Raw genomic sequence first — 21,660 nt, 5'->3', positions numbered from 1 at the left:
TGAGATCGTTCAACTCTCGTACTATATTTTTTGTCGATCGGGTGAGCCTTTGAATTTAAGTTTTTCGTTCTTTGTCTATCGACCATCGTCCATCCTCTCTAAATGGTTCCTCACAATTTGGACAATTGGGTATATTGACCCCCAGCTGATAATATAGTTTTCTGTTCAGCATTAATTCGCGAATTTTTCATGAAATATTCTTGGCAGATTTTTGTGGCGATCTTCTGTTAATTCATTATGGAATTATCCATATAACTCTCAGCAACTTCATTATACTTCTATGCCTTATGCTGTTGCTTGGCAGAAATTGTTTTTCAACCATTTGATTTTGAGAATCAAAAATTTGCAAAATGTTTTCATTTTTTCAATAAATTTTTTTTGGAAAAACGGGATTACCTTAATAACATACCATACCTACGTTCGAAAAACGGGATTACCTAAATAACATACCATACCTGCGTTCGATAGTTTTTCCGATAACATTGATTATCATTGATGAGTGACTTTTTAATTTTGCACAGAACCAGGAAGTGAAAGAATGATATTTCTATCTATTCATATGTGATTTCCAAATATTTACTCAAACGGTTGTTTACCATATTATACGTGCATTTTCGGTGGCTCCTTGCTAGTCTAGCAAAGTCACTCATAACACGCAGAAATTATCAGTTCAGAATACTGCGGTTAGGACTTGAATGGGTGTCCGCTTAGAACTCTGGGTTCTGTAGGCTTTGAGTTTATTTCCTTCAAGAGAAGTTCGTCGCCATAGAAATGGAAGGTGAATTTGAGTTGAATGGTTGGTAACCCAATCACTTCACAACGTTCTATCAAAGTACCCGTGCCCATTGGGAGCAACAATTGATGCTACAATTCGCTGAAGGTTACTCATCGCAAGCTTACATCATGAAATGGGTAATGTTTCCTTCACTAAAAACTTTACAAGTTGGCTGCAATCCATTTTTTTCTGAAGTACATATTGCTCTTCTGAAATACAAATTACCATTTCTGAATATGAAATCCTTTTTTCTGAATTTCAATTTCCCTATTTTGAATAACAACTTCCAATTCTGAATTACAATTTCCATCCTCTGCAATTTACTTAATTTTCGTTTCTCAATTACATTTTACCCTTTCTGAATTTCAATTGGAAAATGTGTAGACGATTTAAAAGAAATCTAAGAAGGATGCTCGTAGAGACTTCTTCAGTATTTTCAATTCAAATTGAAATAGACATCCTATACGAAATGAAAAAACAGATAGGCTTTTCACATGGATAGATATGCACGTTTTGAAATATGCCATTCATTCTAAAATTCTGCGGGACAGTTAATAGATACATATTGGAAAAGATCAATGTTTGACGATAATTAAAATTTAATAATAAATTCTTTTTTTTTCAATCAATCGCCGTTAAAATCTTAGTTACATAAGACATCATAGATCACGAAAGTGGATTGGTGACTTTGTTCTGCAAAGAAACCAAATTGTGCTAGGAAGTAAATGTCGAAAATTCATTTTCCTGCAGAATCCATCCCATTTACTTCCGAAGACTATATTCATTTCATTCATAGAAGCAAACCAGAGTTCTACGAAGGCGAGATAAAATTATATAATTTTCTTGATTTGTATTACCGATAAAATATTCGATTTCACCTTGTGGTATCAATTCACTTATAGTTTACACCATGAGTGAGTAGGAAATGGATACATAATTTTCAATGGAAGACATTAATTGCTATCCTAAATTAATTTATTTTGCATTAGAAAACATGAATTATTATATCTAGATTGTTGAGTTTTACAAATAAAGCTATCCAGTAACGATGATTCAGCGATGTTCTAAGCAGCTTCCTTGCAAATAAGGTAAGGTGGCATACTGCATTCACAGTTCAACGAAACTTCTGTTCCATATGGTTTCACCTTTGTCTTAAATCCATAACCCAAGGCTACCTTCCTAGTTCCAAAGTTACAAGATACTCCTGCATAAAATTCATTATCATATTAGTGTTCACTTGGAATAATATATTATTGGATTGAACTCCAAACACTCACCTGACTCTGAAGCAGTCTCTTGGTTCATTTTCACCAATTCTTGTCCTTCGTCTGAGAAAAATGAAAAGATTATTGGATCAATCTTTAAACTTCATTCGAGCATACAATAATATTAATAATTATAATCATCTATATCTTTCGTTTTCCAACAAGTGAGTAATCATTCGATCGATGGAGGCTATCAAGACTGAAAACTTCATTCGAGATTTCAAACATTTGAAATCTTTCTACAGAGAGGGCCATTGAAAACGAAACAGCGGCTCTGTAAGTCGGCAGAACCGAGTTATATAAAAACGCTCGGACACGTCAACAACATTTTCGAGGGGGACATCGTTCGCGATGAAATTCACCCGAAATACATTTCATCCCTCGGAGCTGTGACCGCCACCCCTAAATTTTTAAATGGCACCATATGGCAAGTGATACCTCATTTGAAAGGTAGTTTCCTTCTTAATATCAAACAACAAAAATAAATTAATTCTATCGATTCGTTTTCGAGATATAGGAACTTGAAGTTGGGAAATAACTTTTTATTCACTCAATCAATAAAAATAAGATCTAACATTGCAACTGTTTAAAAATAATTATCATTGTCAAGGAATTAAATGATCTAACTGTTTACCACCCATTTCCATGCAATAGTATAAGTTCTTTTCAAAATGACACCTCACATTTCGTAGCATTTCCGGCGTTATTCGACGGCATTCTTCATTAATTCTACGTCGTAAATCTTTCAGTGATTATGGTTCGGTTGCATAGATTTTGTTTTTCAAGTGACCCCACAGGAAAAAGTCGAGTGGGGTTAAATCTGGAGATCTGGCTGGCCACCCTATAGCGCCTCTTCTTCCAATCCAACTTCCAGGAAACATTCTATCTAAAAACTTGTTGAAATTTCAAGTGCTCTTCATGGTAACGATTGAGTGAATAAAAAGTTATTTCCCAACTTCAAGTTCCTATACCTCGAAAACGATTGAATAGAATTAATTTATTTTTGTTGTTTGATATTGAGAAGGAAACTACCTTTCAAATGAGGTATCACTTGCTATATGGTGCCATTTAAAAATTTAGGGGTGGCGGTCACAGCTCCGAGGGATGGAATGTATTTCGGGTGAATTTTATCGCGAACGATGTCCCCCTCGAAAATGTTGTTGACGTGTCCGAGCGTTTTTATATAACTCGGTTCTGCCGACTTACAGAGCCGCTGTTTCGTTTTCAATGGCCCTCTCTGTATATTTAAATTGCTGAATATTCGATTGTTTCAATTTTCAAGGAGAAATGGCAGAAATGGCAAAATTTTTGGATTGACAACTATTTTTGGGTTTACCACTGGTAATTTTTCATTTCGGAGCTGAATCCTGAATACCTCTTTGATTATACCTCATCAATTAATAAGTCCAAAGCCAAGCGCACATATAACACTTTTTTCTCATTAGTCTCAGTTGTTGTTGTTTGAAAAATAGAAAAAACGAGTTTTGTGTAATCATGAAATACAGTTTTTTGATGAGAAAAATTCTGTGCAACCAAAGCATTTGCTTGATAAGTATTATTCAGACTCTGTTCGAACGACAAGAACGGTTGAAAGAATGTATGCTGACTTAATGTGGTCAGAACGGTTGAAAGAATGTATGCTGACTTAATGTGGTCATAAAACCTTCCATCATGCTAAACGCTCTTGTTGCACGAATTTGATCGTTATTTCAGAAATCATCAAAAAAGTCCACGATATGGTTTCCATTGGAGTTGAAGATTTCAGAAGGTAATGAATTCAGTATTTGGCGTGAACATTTTTATATGAGAAAGCTTCGTTCGAAATGGATGCCGTGCTTGCTCACCGATTCCAAATGGTGTTTGGAGTTGTTTAGCGAAATAAACAGGATTTTTTGCGTCGATATGTGTCAGTGGATGCAATATGAGTCCAACACTATATTTCTGAATCGAAGAAAGCCGCAGCTGAGAAGAAAGCAGTTGGTAAAAAAAAAGCAACCAACATGTCACACATCAGCTGGCAATGTTTTGGCATCCTTATTTTGGGATGCGTATGTGATATTATCCATTACCTATCTTGAAGGAGGTGAAACCATAAATGGTGAATATAACATAATGTTATTGTATCGATTGTGAGTGCAGAAATGAAGAAAAAACGTCGATTTTCCACAAATCGATGGAAACCATGGTCATATCGAATGAACTGCTCTTCCAACGTTTTGACCAGCCAGCTTATTCTCCAGATTTAGCCCCCAGTGATTACTGGCTTTTTGCAGACCGTAAGAAAAAGCTATAAGGAAAGAAATTTGCGTCTAATGAAGAAGTTTGTCGATAATGAAGCCTATTTCGAAAACGAAGACTAATCTTTTTAAGGAAGAATATGTGTTGAGTGGTAAATCTTGGAACATACTGAGTGAAAACTTGATTTTATCTGTTTTTATTTCATTGCAATACGAGACAAAAAAATTTTATTAATTATGATTTATCTCGTGAAGTGTCGAAAATCAAAATGTTGAACAATGTTAGTTCATTACTTTGAACACTCACTATTGAAAAATATTGAGGTTTGTATCATTACAACCGAGAACGTAATCAATTCAAGGAATAGGAAGTTTATAATTCCGAAAGTGAAAAGTCCTCAATAAGAGGTTTCTACTTACCAGTCACCCAAACGTTAGGACAACAATTTTCATTTTTGAAGAAAGCTGGCGCTCCAAATCTTTCAATTGCGTTGGCAAATGTGGCTCTATCGTAGCATTTTCTTGGGCGGCAAAAGGGAGCTTTCTGTTGGAAGTTAACATCGCAAACGCATACTTCACATTTCTCTTTCAAATGTACAGTGTTTCCCTCTTGGTAAGTTTTACCCTCGATTTCGCAAGTTGCAATAGGCCCTAAAATTATAGAATGCAAGAGTAGTTCATCTAGGGGGGGTCTACTGAAGAAAATTATAATTTTACACGTAAGCAACATACCACATACGGAATCTACAGCACAACAACGATCTAGGCTGTACTTGAAATGAGAGCATCCTGATTTCAATCTTTCGAAACAGTCATAATGTGCGCAGGTTATGTGTCCACTGAAAGAGAAAAACGGATAAATTACTACCACTCATTCTTGAAATGAGTTTAAAGAGGTGTTTTCAGCCCATTTTTGAAGTGCGCCCTCTCTCGGAGAATTGCTGTATTTTATACCGGGACGACTGATGGAATCATCTGTAGGTATGACAACACCATATACACCTTCATCTCCATGGCGAAGTTTGGAGGCTATGCCGTTGGACGGTTGGGCTTATGTCCCAAGTGCTGATCATTAAATTTATTTCTCATGTTGTTTGACAGTTTAATGGGATTTTTGTCGCATATTATGGCAGCCGAAGATGTAGAAATGATGCCCAGGTTCAATATTCTACTTTTTTTCTAGTCATTCTTCTTTTCATTACATTTGTTGATTTTCTTCCGAAGAATTCGCTGTATAACAATTGTATTCATCACATTTGTGGATTGTTTGATTGTCTCAGTCTCTACTTGTCGGAAATTCATCTTGATGATTAAAAAGTAAAATAATTTATTTCCGCTTTATATAGCGGAAATAAGTTATTTTACTTTTTAATCATCAACATTTGTGGATACTCTTCGAAATAATTATCTGCATTACATCGCATTTAACACATTTGTTGATATTCTTCAAGATAATTAACTGCATTACATTGCATTTACAAATTTATTGATATTCTTCAATAAAATTCACTGTATTACTAGGCAATCTAACAATTCCCCTTTTTATGGAAAATAATGAAAATGTTTTTGACTCCCTTAATTTTTCAATCAATTAGAATACTTAATCCTTGTTTGAAATCCCGAAAGCAGAACTGATATTATGTTTATCTTTGTTTGTGTAACGCTCTCTTGTGAACAGGCTACGGATTGAATTTAAATATTTTTAAGATATGGAACCCAAACTTGGCGCAAATATGCGGGTTCAGTGATCTCAGAAGCTATTTGTAACAGTGGAAATCAGATGAAAGGATTTTCACTATTGAATAATTAATTGATCGTGTTACGAAAATTGCGACGCTGCAATATCTATCGAAAATTAAGAGAAATCAGGAAATTCGAGAATATCTTGAAATTTATTTGAATTTTTTCAGTGCTGAAGTTTGGTGTTAATTAATTCTCTTGGTCGCAGCTAGCGTCCCTCAGGACTTCTTGATCTACTTGAATCCAATTAAAACACGAATTCACTCAGAAAATATATCGGAGGAGCTTTTTGGTGTATTTGGTTTTTCAATATATGTATTTGATTTACCTTAGCATTTCGTAGTTTTCGTTAGTTTTAATAAAATTGAGAAATTTTACACGTCAAACCAATGTTTGTCGAAATTTTGGCATTACTGTTCAAGATGGTGACCGATTTAGCAGCTGTCAAGTCGTTTATTCTCAGTTTGGTTTGCCAATTCAGACTCACACCTGAACAACACTTGCAAATAATGCAATTTTATTTCGAAAATAGTGGTTTTGTGCGGAATACGTATCGCGCACTACGTCCTTTAGCGATGAAGCGCACTTTTGGTTGAATGGCTACGTCAACAAACAAAACTGCCGCATTTGAAGTGAAGCTAATCTTCAAGTGTATGTCGAAACACCGTTACATCCAGAAAAACTGACTGTTTGGTGCGCTTTATGGGCTGGTGGAATCATTCGTCCGTACTTCTTCGAAAACGATGATGGCCAGAACGTTACAGTCAATGGTGATCGGTATAGAGCCATGATTACTAACTTTTTCATTCTTGAATTGAACAACCACAATGTCTAGGAGCTGTGGTTCCAACAAGACGGCGCAACATGTCACACAGCTCGTGCCACAATCGTTTTATTGGAAGACACGTTTGGTGATCGCCTAATTTCACGTTTTGGAACTGTGAATTGGCCTCCAAGATCTTGTGATTTAACACCGCTAGAAACTTCTGTGAGGCTATGTAGAGTCATTGGCCTATGCGGATAAGCCACAAACCCTTGACCATTTGGAAGACAACATTCGCCGTGTTATTGCCGTCCAGATTGGACTACATCCGAGCCAGCCGTGGCGGTCATATGCCAAAAATTATATTTAAAATGTAATGCCACAAGATTATCTTGCGGTTAAATAAAATTCATGTCAATCGAATAATCCATCGTTGTTTTATTGCAATTTAAAGTTCTATAGCTCTAAAAAAAAACTTTTTAGTTCCGTAATAATTTCAGCCTTTTAGGATATATGTCGCTTTGATCGTATGGAAACTAGAATTGCAAAGATTTGAATATTTGGAGAAAGATGCCATAGAATTATTAGAGTTTCTGAATATACCGTGAGTTGCACATGGGTATAAATAACATTAAAATTACGTACTATTGAGTGATAGTTTTCAGGCGAAGAATGGGGAAACGTAGTGCCATTTCGTTCCGCATAGCATTTCTTTTATGAGGCCTCAAAAATATAATCCAGTTACTTGCTGAAAACCTGGTATATCCATGATTTCATTATATTCAAATTAAGTATTTTAATCAAAAGTGAATTGACATAAACGTTCTCCCGGATCAAAAGAGACATAATTGTTTTCCCCAAGGTTTAATCCGGATGAAGATCAACAATTTGATCCAATTAGGTTATGTCAAAGACGACAATAACTACCGCGAAACTGAGGTTGAATAACTTCATGAAGTAGGTTTTCTCTTGGTCTAATTGAAACTCAAATCACATTTCTTATTTGAGGGATTACCTTCAACCAATTAGGAACTCATGCCTGAATAGAACCGAATGTTCGAGTCACGATCGATTGGAGTCGGATGAAAGGAAAGATAAGGCCGAAAATGAGGATTTAGAGATAGAATTCTGTATTTATCCCCATGTCTCACACTTTTGTTATAATAAACTTACAGACAGCTGCTGTGAACGAAGAAAATATTATTGGAAAGAAAAAATGTCAAGGTGCTAATGTATAAAAGAACGATGGAATTTTCGTTGGCTGCCAAATTGATAGAAAGAAGATGTAGCAATTATTTCCGACATTTTTTTTAAATTTCAATGGAAATATCGATTTTTACGATGAAGATAAATTTGAATGGAGAATGTTCTTCTTTCATGGTTTGCTGGCAAATGATAAAACGGTATTCATCAAAAGAGAGAAAATCGAACCCCCTTCATATACTTTTACGCTTCCCCAAGAAAATTGTTCCGAGAATGTTTTGTTGAAAGTAAATTCATTATTTCATGGTACCTATGTCAGTTTGTATGCTAATTGGGTAATTGTTAATGCCTAGTTCATTTTCTAGAATACATTATATAAATACAAATTTGAACAAAAGTACTAAAGCTCCTAACTCCACCTCAATGCTATTCTCATTTTGAAAATTCTCCGAGAAAAACCAAAGTATAATAAAATAAAAAAAATATATATATTAAATAATGAAAGTGTTCATTATGCCTACTCATAATGAAGATTCAAGTCTATCATAAACAAATCAGCAGATTCAAATATTTTCGAAAAATGCAATTTTTTTGGGGTTTACCAATGGAAACGCTATCAGTTTAATTTGAAATTGTACTGATTGTATTGAATATTTGAATAAACTCATTTATTATTAGTCAATATGGTCATAACAGCATCATTTTGTATTATTTTTTGTCATTTTTCCTATAAATTGTTTTCAGTTGGTTCTGTTATTCATCATAGAAATATAAACGATTCAACAACATTTAATAATATATTGTTGATTCAATTGTTGCATCAAAATCAGTGTTCCGACCTAGAGACACACAAGAAGAATTCATGGACAAAAAATTCACTATCAAATTTGTCTAAGATTCGACAAATATTGAGTTGATTTACGGAAAAATGAGGCACATGAATTGTTTCTCAATTTCTCTCAGAGTAATCATAATGAGCACTGATTTTGATAAAACAATTTTTAAATGTATCTTTCCATGTTCAAGTTGTATTACCCACTGAACAAAAATGATATAATATATGTCAAAAAATAGTACACTCTTTCACCATTATCACCATTTTAAATCTTCTTATTGAAGAATGATAGGGAATAAATACTAGCACATCATAACATCATAAGGTGCAATGAGATCGACGAAATATTTTGTGAACCACCTATTCTCTTCGAACTTTACATCAATGTATCTAATGGTGAGTGAAATAATAATAAGTGTAAAAATAATGCTTACTCCCCAGAACATACACATGTCGCATGACAACTCCCCTTCAAGTCTTCTTTATCAACCTCTTCACCAATATTTAGCACACTTCTCTTGAAATTGCATGTTCCGTTTTTAGGCAAAAAATCTGGACAAGTATATTGAACTACTTTTGAATCTGTCTTTTCTGTGCATCCTAGTTCTTTATAAAAATACGTCCCTAGGGAATCAGCGAAGGCATCTGAAAAAGTTATTCAAAAAGATAGTGGATTCGATAGTATCTAACAGCCAATGGAACAAAACACTAAAAAAAATTTCATGGAAAATCTTTCAGAATTTGTGCCCTGATATCGACATAAATTCTAAATTATACAATGATTCAGTTCTAATGTGAATTAGATGTTATTTAATTTAAATCTAACTGATAGTATTAATATAATCTCTACAAAAATTCTGACCCACTCACCTTCCACTAATACCAAACAAACAAACAGACCCAAGATTGCTGCACACTTCATTGTCCAAAGGCTGATATGTTACTGAGAGTGTGGAATAATATTATGGGAAACAAATTCTATTTATCACCAAGATATCCAATCAGGTATTACTAGTACATCTTCCCACATGTAATCTTCTTGACATTGAAACCGGAGACATCTGTGAAGGTCTTTGAAAATTTCAAATTCACGATATGTGTTTCTTGTTTGAGGTTGCGTTGATCAAGAACCAGTATACGTTCTAACGAGTTTGAGAATTTTTGTTGTATTCGATAAATAAAAATAAGCCTGCTTTGGTTTCTTATTTTCAATGAGTCGAAGGTTATTAATTTTTGAGCACTCGTCCCTGGTTGTAATTCCAGATTTCGAATCAGTAATAGTCTCAAATGATGAAATTAGTCTTACCCACTGATGTCGAATTAGTGATCTAAAAATGCCCGTCTGTCTGGACTTCAAAACGGTTCCTATCGAATGATAAAACATGAAAATTCGAAACTTACTCATTTTGTTGAGGTTTCTCAACAAAATCTCATTTCTTTAGAATTTTTTTATACTTGATTATGTTCAGTTCAGATGGCGACATAGATAAACATATCTATATGGTTCATAAACTGAGAATATCTAGGTACATATCGTCAAAACTCGAGTGGAATATATAGGGGATGGAAAATTGTATATTGTGGTTCTGTCCGTAGGTATACAAAGTAATTATCGAACAAAGAAGTCTAGAATTTGCAATTTTCAGTGTAGGTACAAATTTCGAATCGTACGAAATCGATCGAAATGAAATTGTGCATTCAGATGTTAGATACCCAGCAAACACAAATACGTATCATAGACATAACATATATATTACAACGATCTATGTTACACAACAATGTAACATACACGCGCCTTTCTAGTACCGCTCAACGACCGCTCTATGTCCGCCTTCCGTTACATAACATGTAACAAAATTGCCATGTATCATGTACAGATCATGTAACATACATGATACATCGCTGGTATATTACATCTGTAATATTTATGGTACATCCTTTATGTATCATATACGTAGCTGTTACATTTCATGTAACATACATGATACATCGCTGGTATATTACATCTGTAATATTTATGGTACATCCTTTTTATGTAATATAAATATATACAGGCTGGCTCAGTTTTTTGTAGAATAACAGTTGTGAGAGTTTTCAGTTTTTAAGATGAAAACATAATATGAATATGGGTCGTAATTTCATAATAAGGAAGTTATATCGAGGTTGTTCAAGTTACCAGATTTATCAATAAAATCTTTAATTTTGAACAACCTGATGTCAATAACCTCCTTATGTTTTTGTGAATTTATTGACCTATAAAGTGACTATGACGCTTTCATCCTAAAAGTGAATACACCAAGTTACTCTACAAGAACTGGGCCAACCTATATATGGTTATATTACATAATATATACTCAGTAAAAAGTTCACCATGCAATATAAAAAAATTTATCCGTTCTATGTGATATAACCAAAAGAAATATATATGCTACAAACAAGAGACATAAGAAAAATGTAATAGTTATCTGAATGTTTATATTACATATAGGTACTCAGAAGTAAATTCTCTATGCAATTCAAAAACAATACATACCTGTACAATTCTTTCTGGAGGAAAAACTAATCAAACTACATATAAAAAATCTAAATAAGCCGACACCACACAAATTATGTTTTAGTGAATTTGTTGGAATTTTTTTCAATACCTTCCAAACAAAAATATAACAAATGATACACAATACCAATTGAAACTAAAACTGCTGGTATCTAGCCAACATCAATTAATAAGAGATAAATCACTTATAACTTACATGAAAAGAGATACTTATGAATTAAGGTGCATTCCAAAAATATATATTTAAACTCCATCTTTCATTTTTTGCTAGAAAGATATTTTTTAGTCAACAATATTATTATTTTGAACCTAGAAAATTCAACAAAAACCAGATTCCTAGGTTTGGTATGCACCACATTTGAAATATTACAGATAATTTATGAATAGTAAAACAGGATTTAATAATTTAACAATTGGGTGTTTGTTAAATGAAAGATCATAGAATTATTGAAAATTTTTAATGTAATCAAAGGACCTACATCAACCAAAACTTATTTTTGTCTCTTGATCCTCAATGTGGCCAGCCTTATCCACTCGGCTGATATCTATCTTCTCAAAGTCTGCACATTGGATAAAAGATTGAGATGCAAAACCTAAACATATTGGAATGTTATTAAAAATGGTATTTACAATTAAAATTCTCAGTAACGAGGTTTCCTGATTGGATAAATAACAATTTTCTTACATAATATAAAGTTATGAAAGTTTTGAATACATGAGTAAACTTCAGGAGGTGATTCCTCACTCTGAAACAGCAAAATTATTTATATCATACTAAAACATTTGATTAAACTTATCAGAATCTATTTCTCAAAAAGCATCCTTATGTGATCTGACATTGGTCATTAATAATGATGGAAGAAAAGGGTATTGTGCATATCTAGATGTTTTAATTTCACGAATAGCAGAGAATAACATAGGTATATACATCACAAACATAAATAAAGTATAGCAGAAAAATAGTCTAAGTAGTAAAAACTAGCGCACTATTCAGATACTTCTTATTTAGATGATAAAACAATTGTGGTATTACTTCAGAACTATATACACCCAAATGCAAATTACCATAAAAAGGAAAAATATCAAAATGCATATAATTTGAATGAAGAAGACAGAAACCATGCACACATTCCATTAACGATCCACAAAAACATGCAGCAAATATACCTATGCTATTAACAGGCATGCAAGTACAAAAGCAAAATGAAAGGCACATACAACAGCATTTATATATCTAAGTCGAAGTATACTTATATTCACTTACCTCACATATTTTCACTATGAAACTAATCTGGAATTGGTGAAAAATCATGGAATGTTGAATATTATTATTACAGTTTTTCACTTCTTATCTCACATATTTCCACGATGAAAGTAATCCGGAATTGATGAAAAATCAAAGAATATTGAATATTATTATTATTATAGTTCATCACTTCTAACTAACAATCAAAAGTTAGAAAATGCATATCACTTTTCACTGCACTAGTCCTGGCAAAAATCTCTAAACAGTTCAACTTTAATAAAGGTTATGTATTATAAGAGTACTTGTATAGATCTGAGTAATATATCATGAATATGCTATATTTACATAGCTTTTACATAATATTAGCAATGTAAAATATATATTGCGAATGTTACATATATGATATGTAACTATATTACACACTAGTAGATATCAGAGTTATATTGTTTTTAGGGATGCTGGAAGATGTATCATATACGTAACTTCAGTAATATAACAATGTTACATATATGATATGTATCAGATACATTAGTTTTGAGATGTATCAGGTATATACCTCATTTCTTAGGGATGTTATGTAACGGGAAGGCGCATATAACAACATGGTTTGCTGGGTATCAATTTCAAGCTCATACAAACAACAGAAACAGATAAAATTCAAGAATGATATCAAAAAACTGTTTCAGTAAACAGTTTTATGATTGATGCCAAGTTTCTTCTTGATCACAACCTGATATTTCAATGAAAATTTTATTTTTAATAGAAATCAGTTAATTTGAGGTCATTTGTTGAATCCCATAGAATGTTTTCACTCTATTACTTTGCTATGAATACAATTTGACTATATTTTTTTATGTTGAAATTTCAAATATTCAATATTTCAAAATGTCACGATTTGATCATAATACTGACGAGAATATTAATGAAATTATAAAAGCGAAAAATTTTCTATCTGAATAACTGTAGAACATTGATAAATCCTTAAATACCTACATAGTATGTTCTTAAATAAGTTGCATAATGGTCTATTCCAACACGAATGCGAAATTCGAAGTGAGTGTTGAAATTGCCTTCTGCATTGAGTATTAGACGATATTTTCTCTATTGAAAATATCGTCTACTACTACTCTCTACGACTTTTGTATTTCATTTTGGTAGTTGGTGTGACTGTTACGAAAATTGACAGATTACATAATTAGAATTTAAATCGTACGTTTCGAATTTTGAGTTAATTTATAATTATGCATTAAGTTCGTGCATTCTGTCTGACGAAATCGATTTAGCACCACCAGAATTGGGAGAAATTGCGAATAATGTTGCTAATCATTTCACTATATCTCAATTAATATTATATAGACAAATGCCGACTGTTGAAATTTGATAGGACCAGAAGACAATGTAGATAACCACAAAACGAAAATATAACTGAAAACAATGCTGTAATTACAGCACTGTTTTTATTACTGAATTCATTACGATACTAAAATAGAGAAAAAATATTAACTTCTCAACTTCCTCAAGCTATATAGTCACCAGAACTCCGCCTGCAGCATCGATCTGTTTCGAAGCAACAAGCTTTCGAAATCTGTTTTAATTTTTTCTTCAAACAATTATCGATAGCCTTGAGTTATTACTTTAGACAACAGATCCGACCTAGTTGAAATTTTGCATGTGCTTGTACAATAGCGACTGCCTCAAAATTTTGTTTATTATTTCCCTCGTAATTTCCACCTACACAAGTTTAAGTTTGAATGACAAATGGTTTCTAGATGGAATAATTGTATACCAGCGGCAAAATTGGGAGCTCTTGTCACCAAAAAATAACAATAACTTTGATAACAAGAAATTATTGTCTCATGAAGTAGTCCATTCGGACATTTAATTTTTCCTGTGGAAAAATCCTAAAAAACACAATTCAAAGTAATATTCTTTCGACTAAAAACAGAGTCGAAGTCATTGAATATTGTTGGAAGATGTAACTGGACTATAGTCGAGGATGTACCACAAAATGTGTTATGCAAGAAACACTAAATTTCACGAATCGTAAAAATATGAAAAACATCGGGGTTTCATTTGTACACCATATATCAAAACCTCGGCCATCTCGACCTAAGGTTTTCTCTCATATACTATCCCATCGATATTATTTGGAATCATGGTCCTTCGCACAATAAATATCCGCCTCGCCCACACATAATACAAGACTTTATTGCAGATACATCGATTCTGATCAGTATCAAGAAACTTTTCTACTATTGATTACTTTTCCGATACATAAAGGATGATAAATAGAAATCCGACCTGTCTGATACGTTCATGTATCAGTTCTAGGTCAAGGTTTTTTTTGCTCACGAAGTGGATAAATTTCTCGTCTGATTTATAGTGACATTTTATTCAATACAAGCAATAGGGGCCATTATGTGAATGTGAATAAATGGAATAGTTTGAAGTGTTGAGGTCAATATTATCCCGAAAGTTACGGGATGGACTATGTTGTGAGAAATGAACACAATATCTTCCGACAGAGACCTAAAAGCTTCAAAATTTTCTATGGCTGGTGATTTCGAAACTACTTATTTGATGGAGATGAGATTTGGCCGTCAAATGTAGAATAGCAACTTCAACCTTCATGCAGAGATTTATATTGTTGTGAAATCAGAACATCACCTCAGTTCTCATGACATTCTTTTTTTTCCTAAACTGAATAAAGTTCTCAAAGGAAGTTATTTCGGGACTGAGAATACATCCAAAAGAATGTAAGTTTACACAATGAAGACTATACCGGTTATAGACATCCTGCGCTGCTACCATCAGTGGGAATAACGTATCCATAATTGTCTAGCTCCGAAAACCAACCATTTTGAACGGGATAACATTGATGTTTGAAAAAAATAATCAAAACTTTGATAAATAGAAAATTATTCCCATTACAATTTACTACTACACCTCATTTCATTCCATACATTTTTTTGTCAGTTGTTTCCTTTTCGAGAATTTTGATTGATTCAACTCAAAATTCACTTGGTATTTAGGTGTACAACTTTGCTTCCGCCGTTTTGCAATAGATGGCTGTAGCGGTAAGTGGCAGTCAAAATAAATAGATTGTAAATGTTATACAATAAGCTAATAATGTTAGTCGATTTGTGTCTGCATCATTACTCTCGATGAAATGTGTCAGCTTATAAGCCAAATTCTCGTCATTTGCGGGAGGTTTTAATTTTCTGCTTTAATATGAAGATATCTTCGGCTGAGGCTCATCCAATGCTCTCAAATATCTATGGTGAGGCCGTCATTAGTGAAAGAACGCGTCGAGAGTGGTTTAAACGCTTCAAAAACGTCGAACACCAGCATGGCGGTGGAAAAGAGAAAGTTTTCGAAGATGCAGAATTGGAGGCATTATTGATCAAGACTCGTGTCAAACGCAACAAGAATTGGCGGAATCATTGAGAGTGACACAACAAACCATTTCAAAACGCTTAAAAGTCTGGAAATGATTCAGAAAAAAGAAATCATGGGGCTATCATGCTTCCGCATCGACGGCCAAACCGAATACACAGGCCAACACACATTTTGGTGCCTGCGATTTTTTAACTGTTCCTGAGTAATTTTTGGATGCAGAATGTAAAAAAGTTCTCAGATTTTGTCTATCAGATCTAGTTTTTGAGATTTTTCAAAAAATTGTGTATATAATTTACGTTATAACTGTTATTTAATAAAATAATATATAATATTACTATTGACAGTTAAAAAAAACAAAGACACATGGATTTAAGTATTTATTGCAAAAACTTAATTTACATAATTACATTAGTCACTAATCACATAAAGATTTTCTTTTATACGATTTTCTAGAATGGAGACTAGGGCAGTCTCGCTGAAGGCTCCAGCTGTAGTCCGCCATCATGTGGCTGTCCCATCGTCCTTGATAACGATCTTCCATAGTTTTAATATCCTGTTTCCCCTGTTCTTCACTACAATCACCTAAGTTTTCTGGAAAACGATCTAGGTGGCTGTGGAGGTAGTGAACTTTTATACTCATGTTACAGCCGAGAATATTAAAATTTGAAAGCATAGTTTCCACTAATTCTACGTAATTCTCTGCTTTATGATTGCCAAGAAAATTTTGTACTACTTGAACAAATGAACTCCAAGCGTTAGATTCAGTCTCGTTCATTGATGTGGTGAATTGTGGATCTTTAACAAGTTGCCTTATTTGAGGACCATCAAATATACCAGCTTTTAGATTTTCCGTGCTAATGCCAGGAAATTTACGTGACAAATACCCAAAACAATTTCCATCTCGATTTAAGGCCTTCACAAATTGCTTCATTAGGCCTAGCTTGATATGCAAGGGCGGAAGTAAGACTTTTTCTATTGAAACCAAAGGTTCGTTGATCACGTTTTGTATTCCTTGAATCATGACATCTCTTGAAGGCCAATTTTCGTTAACCCATTGCTCATTTTTAGCTCTGCTGTCCAAGGAGGAAGTTAACCATTTTTTAATCAACACAAAATGACCACTGATGTTCTTCGTATTTAATTTTTCTCAAAACTAATGCTATTGTTTCATATTCTTCCTTCATGGTAGTAGAATGACCAATAGGAATTGAGCCATATTTGTTACCGTTATGTAAAAGAACACATTTTAAACTACGTTTTGAACTGTCAATAAAAAGGCGCCAATCATCTGGAGTGTATTCAGGCAAACCCATTTTTTCTAAGAGCCCTTTTATATTGTTACAGAATACCAAATCATTTTCCTGAGTGAAAAAAGGCAGCAGATCCTTATCTCTTTTACGATAAAATGTAATATTAGTACCTCGACAAAGTAGATTTTTTTCTTTTAATCTGGATGCAAGTAATTCAGCGGATTCCTTTGAGAGATTCAGGTCTCTTATAAGATTATATATCATTTAACCTGTAACGTGTATCTCAAAAACTAGAGCTGATAGAAAAAATCTGGTGGCATTTTTGGAATCAGCACATTAAAAACATCTAAAATCAGATGTTTGATTTCTGGCACCAAATTTCTTTTTCATTTTGTGGGCCTGTGATATTGATAGTTCCAAAGTCATGCTCAGTATTTGATGGGAACAACTCGGTGTTGTGTATGAGTTGTTGAAACCGACTGAAACAGTTTTTGCAACGCGGGATTCGTACGCTGCCTGAAAGATGGGATAGACAATACTTCGAATCATAAATGTATAACCAGTTTTCTACAATAAAACCTTGAATTTCGAAAAAAAAACGGTGGAAAAGTTGTACGCCTATATGTAGTATAATGAAATGTTAAGAAAGCTGACTCCGAGACTTATTCTATATGTACTCCGAGGAAAGGACAAGGTTACGCAAAGGACAAGCTAACATTATACATATCATTTTATGAAAAATGTTATACCGAATTTTGGACGCCTCCATATATGGCAAGGAGGTTTTTGTGTACTCGACAGTTAAATAACACGCAATTTTGTCGAATGTAAACCTTTCGTTTGAGCAAATATTAAAGTTCATCACAAAGTTCGTGAAACATAATCAACTTCTAAATGTAGGCGGACGGTCGATATCCTGTTGATGAAAGCAGGAATATCTTAATTTCTCTACGTAACTTTGTTGTTAGGACGCAAAAGCACTCTCCTCTGTTTATTATTTAGTTGAACATACACGTTTGCAGAAGTGACATAAGAAGGAAGTTCATGAGATTTGATGAACGAGACTTTCTAGAATATATTCGGAAGTTTGAAATAGTAACTTCGCATGAAAAATATTTAGATTTGAACTTCGAATCATCATTCACAATTTATAATGTAATTCTATTCTATTGTATTCTTTTGTAATGTTATGATCTTACATTTTCATAGTAAGACGAAACTTAATCAGAAACTTTTTCTATACAGCGTGTTTTGAAATGATATGCCAACCTTGTACAGACAATTACACCGCCCCAAATTCTAATAAAATATATCAGAGAATAGCACAGAAAACACTTTTTTCTTACTTTTATTTTGTCGAAGATTCAAATTATCATGAAAAAAATTTTCGAAGAGAAATAGTGATTTAGAATAGCTAACGATTCCTGGTAGTTATTACAAACAATAGTTATAAAATTCAGATAAGGATATTGTATTTTCGAATTATTACAATTCTCACAATCTTTTATTTTTTCTGTAGAGATAGACTGAAACAGAAATTTACAGAAATCGTAATTGTTGAAATGATTGGTTGCTATGGAAATGTATGTCCATAAGAATCATAGTTTTACCACTCATCAAATGTTTTATTCCAATTGAGAATAATCATTTTGCAGCCTAATCAAGAAAGTCCTTACTTTGCGACTTAGACAGGAAAGGTATAATTATTTACTGATTGATATATGTGTCTGCAAAATTAATATTTCACGCCCATCGGAAAAAATTATTTCTTCGATTAAATAAAAATTCTGATACAGTAGGATATTTTCATCATATACTTCTGAAGATAGTAGATATGAAATCTAAAACTGAATCAAAAAATGACACCTACTGTTCAGAAATCTACTCGACAACTACTGAAAACGTTACAGACAAAGAAAGTCACAATTTTCCGGATGGCAGTCAACATATTTTCTGAAAAGTGACATATAAGTTTTGTTTATTGTTGGCATCATCGTTTTGTTATCGGGTCTTCGAATAAAAAGCTTAGATTGAAACTCTTCAACCACGTGCGTTATATCGTAATTTTTATTATTATAGGTACATAATTACAAATTTGAGCAAGCCCCTGATAGCTCCTGAATTGAAGTCACCACCTTTCTACTTTCTTCTGTTTCATTTAAAAAATTCGAGAATTAAATCTCCGAGGCTAAATAATGTGAAATGTTATTTTGAAAATGCCATTGCTCGAAAAATACAAACCACGTAATCAATGAATTGGATGAGGTAAAATACAGGTTATGTGATATCTATTGAGTTGATATTCTTCAATTTCTGGGATCAAAATAATTAATCGATGAAGGCTTCATAATGAAAAGTTTCTGCAAGAAAATTCGTGGCCTTGGGACATCGTGAACATCATTTTCTGATTAATTTCACCGGGTGTCTAGGTTGGAGATAAAAAACTTTCAAATATCCTGCCCTAAAGACGCAATCTTGTTAATAAAGTAATTAAAACTTTTGTCGGTGCCAAAATTATATGAAATAAGTTTCCCCTCTGAATTATTATCATCGATCTTGCTTCCCCATGGTCTTTACTGTATATGTAGGGTAGCACACAGGTTCCATTAGATCTAACATAACTCCATGACTTTTTAGATCAATTATCTTAATTGATTTTTTGGTCGATTCAAATTTCAAAGATGCAACTGATTCCATATCGATTAATTTTTTAGATGAAATTGGAGAATGAATATTACAATAGAAAATCGGGTGAAAAATTTGTCGATTAGAGAATTCCATTGACGTCACATTTTGATTTATTCGTAACTTCATTAGTTCTATGTATGAATTTTTTTCGCTGGAAATATTATTTTTATATGAGTTGAGGTTCAGTAGGTACCAATAAAAATTATAATTGATTGGTAGGAATATTCCATAGCAATGTTTGTTTCAAATCTTCTGATTCTGTGTATGTAATTGATTCATTCATAGTGTTCCATCTAAATCTATCTATCTATAAGATCTGATTTTTGTGACAAGTTGCTCCTATAGTTGAAATCTGTGCAATAGTTCGATTACTAAGACTAGGGCATTGATACTCCCTAGCTTGAGAACAAAATCGATACATTCTTACATAAAAAAAGGGTTTTCCATTGAAAAAAATTTAATCAAAATCTCACTGAAATTTGGTGACTCATTTTTACAAAATTGAGAAAAGGTATTGTTTTGAAATAAAATAGGTATATGTCTCTTCAAAATTCTAAACTTTATGAGTTATGAACTTTTGAATATTTTTACGGATTTTTCAACAAATGTTTATGAACAAGAGGCATTCGATTGTACTCTACTTCAAATCATATCTACAACTAGATGTGAAACTCCATTTGAAAAATGTTCGAAATCTTATAGAGGACAATCATATATCCACTGCCAATCAAAATTCTCAGAATATAGAATCAGGATCAGAACACTTGTCAGATCGAACTTCTTATGCTTCAATGAAGAAGGACAATTTTTGAAATAATTAATAACAAAAAAATAATCAAAATGAAAATCAATCAAAAAAATCAACATGTTTTTATTTATTCTTCTTCATCTTTATTTAGGCCTCAGTCCAGTAAGTTCTAATTCAGATCTTATTTGTAATTGACTGAAAATTGTTTTTTTCCATACTTGTTATTTTCTTCGATTTCTCAAACATTATCATTTTACTCTTCGACTATTTTCTCGTGAAATAGTCATGTCGAATACTACTCAAGATGAAATTTGAGCGGCTGAATTCCTGGTCCTACGCTTTGTAATTCTGGTATAATTGTCATTCGCGAAATTGCCAGGCAACAAACTTTCATAAAGCAATCGAGAAATATTTCTGGCAAAATTTTATTTTTAATGGCATAACATAGGTATGATTGAATAATGAAACGGAAAATATGTATTCATTTGTTGACATTAATTTGTTAGAATCAGCAACACCATGTATTCTATTCATACCGGTTCTATCACATTAATGATTTATCGATATTAATTATATTCCATAGATTAGAATATGAAATCCACAAAACTTTTGTTCGAATTCAGAACATTTTCCGAAGCTCTCTTCAAATGGACTACATTTTGGAATTGTTGATTGCGGAATAAATTACACGATACGAACCTAAACTATACGAGTACATCATCCACCCATAACAATACAATTCAAACACAAAAAGATGAAAAACAATCGACCTAGTTCCGACACATTGTGAATCTATTCTGTGCGCTACTCGATACATAAATTTCTATTACTCACCCGACTAAATCACCAAATCCGGACTAATCTGCATCCAGGAATGTCGACATTCTTCAAAATTTATGTTTCAATTTGCACGGGAAACTTTATCGACATCTGGCAAGTTTTCGATTTTATATTCTC

At 33.0% G+C, this 21,660-nt stretch overlaps 2 protein-coding genes across 3 annotated transcripts in view; one reads left to right on the top strand and one right to left on the bottom strand.

Moving 5' to 3' along the window:
- The window catches only part of LOC123679699 (dopamine receptor 2), a 258,175-nt gene that overhangs the window by 64,553 nt on the left and 171,962 nt on the right, over positions 1 to 21,660 (top strand). The window lies entirely within an intron of this gene.
- Positions 1,733 to 9,857, bottom strand: LOC123679727. Its single transcript, XM_045617164.1, has 6 exons — positions 9,689 to 9,857; positions 9,253 to 9,463; positions 5,010 to 5,116; positions 4,698 to 4,928; positions 2,053 to 2,103; positions 1,733 to 1,979 (listed from the first exon to the last, which is right to left on the bottom strand). Exons 1-6 carry the CDS (start codon positions 9,738 to 9,740, stop codon positions 1,840 to 1,842), a joined length of 792 nt encoding a protein of 263 aa, XP_045473120.1. The 5' UTR covers positions 9,741 to 9,857; the 3' UTR covers positions 1,733 to 1,839.

Source organism: Harmonia axyridis, chromosome 1 (assembly GCF_914767665.1).
Source record: "Harmonia axyridis chromosome 1, icHarAxyr1.1, whole genome shotgun sequence".
NCBI classification, from domain to species: Eukaryota; Metazoa; Arthropoda; class Insecta; order Coleoptera; family Coccinellidae; genus Harmonia; species Harmonia axyridis.
This window is presented reverse-complemented; position numbering and strand designations above follow the sequence as displayed.

What these genes read in the sequence shown, in the direction of transcription:
- LOC123679727 (XM_045617164.1), bottom strand. Translation starts at nt 9,740, where the DNA reads ATGAAGTGTGCAGCAATCTTGGGTCTGTTTGTTTGTTTGGTATTAGTG. An exon ending in TTGTTTGGTATTAGTGGAAG is followed by an intron (nt 9,464 to 9,688) that starts GTGAGTGGGTCA and finishes TAACTTTTTCAG; the next exon opens with ATGCCTTCGCTGATTCCCTA. An exon ending in TGCTGTAGATTCCGTATGTG is followed by an intron (nt 4,929 to 5,009) that starts GTATGTTGCTTA and finishes CTATAATTTTAG; the next exon opens with GGCCTATTGCAACTTGCGAA.